The 7,827-nt window shown below is 55.0% G+C and overlaps 1 protein-coding gene across 1 annotated transcript; it reads left to right on the forward strand.

Annotated features, from left to right (window-relative positions):
- Nucleotides 1–2,994: 2,994 nt before the first annotated feature.
- Nucleotides 2,995–7,827, forward strand: Sfrp5 (secreted frizzled related protein 5). The gene is made up of 3 exons (XM_048452908.3): nt 2,995–3,667; nt 5,479–5,556; nt 6,874–7,827. Exons 1-3 carry the CDS (start codon nt 3,148–3,150, stop codon nt 7,218–7,220), a joined length of 945 nt encoding a protein of 314 aa, XP_048308865.1. The 5' UTR covers nt 2,995–3,147; the 3' UTR covers nt 7,221–7,827.

A 7,827-nucleotide genomic window follows, 5' to 3' on the forward strand; every position in this document is an offset into this window, starting at 1 on the left:
TTAATGGCCTTTGCAGATAATTATGGATATCTTCTTTGATGGCACCCCAAAAATGACATATGGGCTATATGTTCATTATAATAATATGTAATCTGAAACCTGTTAATAAATGTTTTATTCCATTGCCTTGAAATCCATTAATTTATCTTGTACCATAAATTGACTTTTAAATTATGTACAATTTTGAGTTTGTACACCCTCTGAAAAGGCTTGCAATTTTGAGATCTGTTGAAATAAACCATAAAAATGTAGAAAACTGTAGGAGTTTATTTAAAAAAAAACAATTGAAGCATCTTGGATGCAAGAATTATCTACACGGAATTTTGCTCTTTTGAACAAGTGGTCCCCTCTACCAGCTGAAGAGCATGAACCCAGACAGGGTGCATACACCCCAGGACGGACAGATGCCAAGTGTGCCAGGTGTTGGATCCAGCTGCCTAGGCCCTGGGCTCAATTCATCAAGGAGTAGCGCCACATCAGAAGGCAGCCTCGATCGCCCAGCCACAGAGCCAGGGGAAGGGCTGCCCACAGAAAGAGGCCGCCTTGAGCGGTCCAGGGCACTCCAGCTCCATCTCTTGAAAAGGACTCCCCCTTGCTCTCATCACACATCCATGGCAGGGAGCCTCAGGCCTCCCCACATCAGAGCCGCCAGGTAAAGAAGGCGCATGTCCCTCTTCAAGGAGGCTCCCAACCCAGCTCCACTGCCTGATGGAACCTGAGCCGCCAGGCCCAGACAGGCTTGCTTTCTGGCCATGTGTTGGCCTTACATAACCAGCCAGAGGAACAATGCCCACCTCTGTCCAGGTCATCCATAACAGCGCCAAAAACAGCCCAGCCAAACCAGGAGGCCCAGGAGCCAACACCTTACACACCACCTGGGAGGCCCAAGGCCCCTGTAAGTGTCCACAGCCACACCTACTCTACGGCATACAAGACGACCACAAGATGGCCAGGCCAGAGATGAGGCAGGGAGTGGATCACAGAGGGAGCAGAGCTGTTCTCAGAGCTCACATCAAGTCCTGTCCAAGGCGTCTCAGGGGATGTTCAGAACAACGCAAAGGCTCATTTCTGGGGGTATCTGACATTCCCAGTTGCTCTGTGCATGTGGGCTGCATGAGGCCATCCGTTCACCATCCTTGCCCATCCCAATAACTTCAGTGGAGGTCCCACTTCATGAAGGATACTGAAGGTCAGAATCCCTCTTATTTGCCCCAGGCCACACAGGTAGGTGGGGACGAGGGCCAGAATTCCAAGCTGGCCTTGTAATGCAGTCACATTATTGCCCTCCAAGCTTGGCTCTGCGGTGCCCAGTCCTTCGCCCTCTAAATGGTCATCTACAGGGCCTCTCTGTACTGCACATTCAGGGAGAAAGGGAAGGGAAGCTCCCAGCTGGCTCAACTGCGTCAACCAGCATGTCAGACGTCACACCCTGGCCTCTGCCCATCCCTTCTTACTCCTCCGCTCTGCCTGTTCTCGCAGCTGCATCAACTATGTCCAGGCCAGAGTCCTTTGCACCTCACCATTATCTGGCACATAGCGAGCACTCTCTATGTGTTGGGGTACTAATAAGGCCTGGCCTCCACCTCTCTCCACGACCACTCCCTCGGCAGACCACTTGGGAAGCCAGGAGCCCTGGAAATATTGAGGAACAGCGAGAAAAGGTAAGGAGAACTGAGGAGAAGCACTTCTTCCCGTAGAATCAGGCCCCCTTCTCCCAACTCTGCTTCCCTCCCACCCCGCTCCGCCTCATCCCACTCCCGCTATCCAAGCCCTCTTAGAAGACTGGGGGGGGGGGGGCAGAGACCAAGGCAGACCCACAGAGTCTGCTCCTACAAGCCTCTTCTCCAGTTCTTCTGACAGGAAAGCCACAGAAGACAGGACCCAGACTGACAAAAGAAAGACACCAAGCGTGGGGATCCGGATGTCACCTTTCTGATGTCTGCTTGTCTCCCTCCACCCATAGTGTTTCCTATCCCAGGTTGGCCTGTCTTCACAAACAACAGTGAAGCCCTCCCTCCTCTTTGGAGCCTAATGCTTGCATTCAAAGGCTGCCTTCTTCAGCACCCGAGCTGTGTGTCCCTGGGACAATTATCTCCACTGCTCTGAACCCTCAGGATCCAGGCCTCTTGCTTGTTTCTGTGCTCTGACTCTAGAACCAGACTACCAGATCCAAAGGCCAGCTCTAATTCCTTGCCTGCCCTCAGCTTCGGCGACTTTATCTGTAAAGTGGTGGTGATAATGGTACCTACCCTCCTAACCGCGTTACCGTGGGAATTAAATGAGCTGGTTTATGAAATGTGCCTACAGCAGTCTTCAAGCACAGTTAGCACCCACTGGATGTGAGCTTTCATTAGAAAGAGGCCTTGGTAAGGTTCTGCAGTGTGCCACGGTGTCCATAGCACTTAGTAAGAGCCCATTAAATAGAAGCCAAAATTCCTTCACCCCACTCCCTTGACCGCCATAACTGGGCCTACTATCCCCACTAGGTTGTAAGGTGCCTGGCTCTGGGCAGAAACTCAGTGGATACTTGAAGACCTCAGGGCAAAGCTCTGCCCGACTGGCCAGGAGGGCGTGGATGGTCAAGAGACTCCGGTATCAGAGAAGAGCAATGGAGGTGTTGGAGAAGGGAAACCAGAGCCGAGCAGGGAAAAGCCCAGGCGGAGAGATAAGCAGGTGAAGTGAGTGAGAAAAGGAACAGGAGAGACCATGGCGGAGAGAGATAAGAAGGATGGAGACGAGGCCAAGGGTGAGGAAAATGCCGAGCCCCAGGAAGAGGTGCAAGGAGAGGGTCTGGGCTGCAGCAGGGGAATAGTTGACTGGCCAGGGTCTCAGAGTGGGGCTGGGCAGGAACCGGACAGGAACACGGAGGGAGGGATTCCAGGGTTCCTCCCAGGTCCGCCAACCCGGGGCGAGGGTGGGGTGGGGGGGACCAATGACTGCAGATTGGCTAGGGCACAGCGAGGTCTGGGCCGGAGCCCCGAGGTGGGAGGTGCCTGGATCACTCCGGCAGCGGAGCGGAGCAGAGACTGCCACCTACTTGGACGACCGAACAGCGGGGACGGCTGCAGGGTCCAACCCGGCCGGGGCGCACACGGGCCAACCGGGGGACGAGCACCGAGCCGTCGGGGCGGGCGGGGACATCCAGCCATGAGGGTGGTGGAAGGCGCGTGGACGGCCGCCCTGGCGCTGCTGCTCGGGGCGCTGCATGGGGCTCCGGCGCAGGGCCAGGAGTACGACTACTATGGCTGGCAGGCGGAGCCGCTGCACGGCCGTTCCTACTCCAAGCCACCGCAATGCCTCGACATTCCCGCCGATCTGCCACTCTGCCACACGGTGGGTTACAAGCGCATGCGGCTGCCCAACCTGCTGGAGCACGAGAGCCTAGCCGAGGTAAAGCAGCAGGCGAGCAGCTGGCTGCCGCTGCTGGCCAAGCGCTGCCATTCGGACACCCAGGTCTTCCTCTGCTCGCTCTTCGCGCCTGTCTGCCTAGACCGGCCCATCTACCCGTGCCGCTCGCTGTGCGAGGCCGTGCGCGCCGGCTGCGCACCGCTCATGGAGGCCTATGGCTTCCCCTGGCCCGAGATGCTGCACTGCCACAAGTTCCCCCTGGACAACGACCTCTGCATCGCGGTACAATTCGGACACCTGCCTGCCACCGCGCCTCCAGGTAGCGCCACCGCCGCCCTGCGCACCCCGATGATCCCGCGGGCAGCAACCTGGGAACCGACAGATGCCTCTCCCCAAACCCTTATCTGCACGCCCGGATAGGTGCCAAGCCCCTACACACACAGTGCGCGCAGGCACACACCACATATGCCCCGCGCTCAGTAATTGTCTCAATTCTTCTTCCCACCTGAATGAACTTGAGGTCTGGATATCCCGGCTCGTTCTCTCCCCACTCTGATCAGCGCCTTGTGCAGCTCACAGCATGCCCACTTCCCAAGCTGCTGAATCCCTGGGTGCCCTGGGGGCGACCCCATAAATGCTTTATTGCCTTCCTCATCTATACAATGCTTGGGGTCGCTCGCTAGATGGTGTCTTTGACCATAACTGCAGGCGCCCCCCAGACAAGCACTTCTCCTCCCCGACGATGTGGGAACTTTGGGAAGAGGCGGGTGGTTAGGGAAGAGCTGAGGACCTTTCGTTTCTATTCCTGGAACCCCAACTTCTCCAGTTCCTAGTCTGGGTATCTTTGGGGTACTTAACTTTTCTGAGCCTCTTCTCCCTGACAGTAAAGCTCCAGCTCCTTGAGCTCCCAAGTCCTGCCTCCCGCCGGCACCTTGGTGCCATAGCTGCCATCATGACTGATTTCTGCTTGATCCCAGCTGCGCTTTCACTGTGCTGGTTCTCAAAACTGTCCCAAGGTTGGAGGCCACACCTCCTTCTTTCTCCAAGAATGCAGGTCCCCTTCCAAACTTGCCTGGGCCCCTAACACTCCACCCTGGGTGACACCCAGCAGGCAATCTTTGCCTGGGCAGTTAGCATGGCAGAGCAAGAGCTCCCATGAGACCCCATGGCTGGAACAAGCAAAGCTCCATTCCCCTTTTCCTTCTCTCTCCACTCCCCAAAAAGCAGCTGGGCCCCTACTTACATCCCTCCACCCCATCTCTCAAAGCTAATGTTAACTGCTTAGTCCTAGGATGCTCTCTCTCCTCCTTCTCCCTCTCCGTGGAGTTCTGGGAGGGGAAAGTCCCTATGCTGGAGGCTGAAAGTCACAGGCAAGCAGGAATAGAGCCAGTCAAGCAAGAAATCCCCAGTCCCCAGAAGTCCCTACAGGTTCCTTTTATAGTTTCTTTGGAGCCAAACAAGAACAGCCCGAGAAATCAGGAATTTTAGGCTCAGAACCCCACCTGGCCCTGCCTTGCTACACCATGACCCTCTCTCCCTGAGAGACTTGCTTACCTGGAGGCAGGCACAAAAGGGAACCCAAACAGAGGTCAGATGGCGGCAGGGCTGGACAATAGGCAGGCTGTAGAAAGGTGTGTGTGTGACCAACAGATGACATTCAGATGCTTCCCATAAAAATGAGTCGTGTGGGCTTTCTTTGAGAAATTATAAGTTAACGCTGTCTTTGCTCTGCTGACCGCCCACATGCCTGACCTCCGCAACACATCCACCCTGGCCATAGGGCAGGAGTCCAGTCATGAGCCCTGAGCTTTGCTACCTTCATTGCTCATATTGCACCTTGTTCCTTCGCTGTAAGGCAGCACCCACTTCACAAGCGGAGTATTAGACGGGATAAAATTTAGAACACAATGCATGGTCTGGCAGCAGCCACCATGGGGAAACAATGCCCCCTCGCCATAGTGTCCCTACACTATACGATCTCTAGTGTCATAGCCACTCAGTCACTGCCACCACCCCATTGTCTGGGTAGGAATCACAGAGCAGCTTTGGTGAGGAGGGACGTGATTGGAGGAGACTGTGCCGCTCCGGCTGTTTGGGATGCCACCCACTCTGCTCTCTCTCTCTCTGCAGTGACCAAGATCTGTGCCCAGTGTGAGATGGAGGACAGTGCTGACGGCCTCATGGAGCAGATGTGCTCCAGCGACTTTGGTGAGTACGGGCTCTCAGGACCACGGCCCTGACCCTGCCCTCAGCAGCCTGGTTCAGAGCCAACCCCATCTGATAAGGCTACAGCAGCTGAGAGAGGCCTCCGTGGCTGGGCTGTCCTTCTTCAGGGATGCAGGCTTAGCCAGAGATGGATGGGACCCTCACAGGACACAGGACCCCGGGATAGGAGAGTCCCCTGTCTGCTGGAATCTCTGATGAGTACCCAGTGTTCCTCTGGCCAGGATGGGTTGTGACCGGCGTTCCCCATTGCTTCATCTTGGACCCTTCCTATCCTGGGACAACTGAACTAAGCCAGTTAGGACCAAGCTCACTGTGGGCCACAGATTTCTACATGTGATCTTTGCAAAGTTCATTCTGTCTTGTGTCCTAGCCTCCTATAAAAATAGGAGAAAGAGCAATGATGAAATCCTGACTTAGAGGAGTCTTTATGTTGGTAGCCTCTTTGGAAAGAAAATGCTGTTATAAATACAGAGGGCAGAGCAGGGAGGAAAAAAAGGAGAAGAGGTTTTAGGCCCATTCCCTTTCTGAGTGGGCAAAGTTATTATTCTCTGGCTTCTTGAGAGATGGAGGCTAGCTGCAGGAGGGTGAAGCTGGCTAGAGGGTCCTCAGCCCAGGATTTCTGACCTTAGCTGTAGTGGGTCTCTGTGGCCACTTGTGAGTGACCTGGATGATGACTCAAGCCACAGGCCTGGACTTTACCTCCCTACCCTAAACACTCTCTCACACTCCTACACATACCACAACATACTTCCACACAGACACACAAAATACATTCTGTGCCCACACTCACACTCCTCTTTCTCTCTCTCTCTCTCTTTCTCTCTCTCTCTCTCTCTCTCACACACACACACACACACTCCTAGAAATCCTATCAGAACCACCCCAAGGGATAGCAGAAACCAGTAACCCTGCATCACAAAGACGTCCTCTAGATGGGCAGCTGCCACCCTGAGTGGGGACCCCATCTCTGAAGACCCCCCCCCCGGCATGAGTGTTATGGAGCACTCTGGTTCTGAAACTGGGTGGTCTTAACGGGATTTGGGCTCCAGACTCAGGCAGGACACACCCTTCTCATACCTATGTCACCCTACTGTCCTTTGAAGCGAAAAACCTGACTACAATGTCCATAGAAGGCCAGCCCACAGGAGCTTCAAACACATGGATGTAACCTCATGAGTCCTGCCGTCCAAGCCCCCACCTCAACAGGCTCCCCAAGAGTGTCCTCGTATCAGCATAGGGCTCCTGCTGTCCCGAGCAAAGGGGACAGTTTCCAGACCACCCCTATCCTCCTTTCCACAGTGATCAAGATGCGCATTAAGGAGATCAAGATAGACAATGGGGACCGGAAGCTGATTGGAGCCCAGAAGAAGAAGAAACTGCTCAAGGCAGGCCCCTTAAAGCGCAAAGACACCAAGAAGCTGGTCCTGCACATGAAGAACGGTGCAGGCTGCCCCTGCCCACAGCTGGACAGCCTCACAGGCAGCTTCCTGGTTATGGGCCGCAAAGTGGAGGGGCAGCTGCTGCTTGTGGCCATCTACCGCTGGGACAAGAAGAACAAGGAAATGAAGTTTGCGGTCAAGTTCATGTTCTCCTACCCCTGTTCGCTCTACTACCCTTTTTTCTATGGGGCAGCTGAACCCCACTGAAGGACCCTCCTCCTTGCCCTAGCCAGCCAGCTGTGCCTTGCCCTCTGTCCCTGCCCACCTGGCCCCACCCCCCACTCCCAGGCTAACCCAGCCCCTGGCAAAGGTGGCCTCGTGAAACTACTACTTGCTCAGGCTCCCTCCTTGACTGAAGGGTCCTGGAATCCTGGGGTCTACTGGGGGCTCCCACTCTCAAGGGAGGGACTTTCTCTTCTGGGGGAAGCCCAGAAAGCAGGCAGAGGAGAAAAAGGTGAAGGAAGGATGCAGGGCCTCCCGCAGCCTGGGGAGGGAGTTTCCAGGAAGAATAGAGGGATCTTAAGGGGCAGCTTCCCTCCCACAGGCCCTTCATGTGTCACCACAGGCCTCCACGTCCTCCAGCCACACCCACTCCTCCTCTGGAGCCCTGCTGGACAGGAGTGGGCTCAGCAGCTCCTGGCGTCGTCATACAAGCTCGCCTCCTGGCTCTCGCCTCAGCGCCCCACACCCTCTGTCCCAAACCCAACAATAAATTATTGCTACTGCTGTGAGACCACTGGTTTTAGACGACAGGTTTGGTTCTTAATATTTTTTTAAAGTTTTTAATTAAATAAAATAAAATTGTTGCTTTGTA

The sequence above is a fragment of the Myodes glareolus genome, chromosome 7 (genome assembly GCF_982192425.1).
Source record: "Myodes glareolus chromosome 7, mMyoGla1.1, whole genome shotgun sequence".
NCBI classification, from domain to species: domain Eukaryota; kingdom Metazoa; phylum Chordata; class Mammalia; order Rodentia; family Cricetidae; genus Myodes; species Myodes glareolus.

Excerpts from the sequence above, each read along its gene's own strand:
- Sfrp5 (XM_048452908.3), top strand. The coding sequence starts at position 3,148 with ATGAGGGTGGTGGAAGGCGCGTGGACGGCCGCCCTGGCGCTGCTGCTC. Across the intron at positions 3,668-5,478 it reads GCCTGCCACCGCGCCTCCAG|TGACCAAGATCTGTGCCCAG; the intron begins GTAGCGCCACCG and ends CTCTCTCTGCAG. Across the intron at positions 5,557-6,873 it reads GATGTGCTCCAGCGACTTTG|TGATCAAGATGCGCATTAAG; the intron begins GTGAGTACGGGC and ends TCCTTTCCACAG.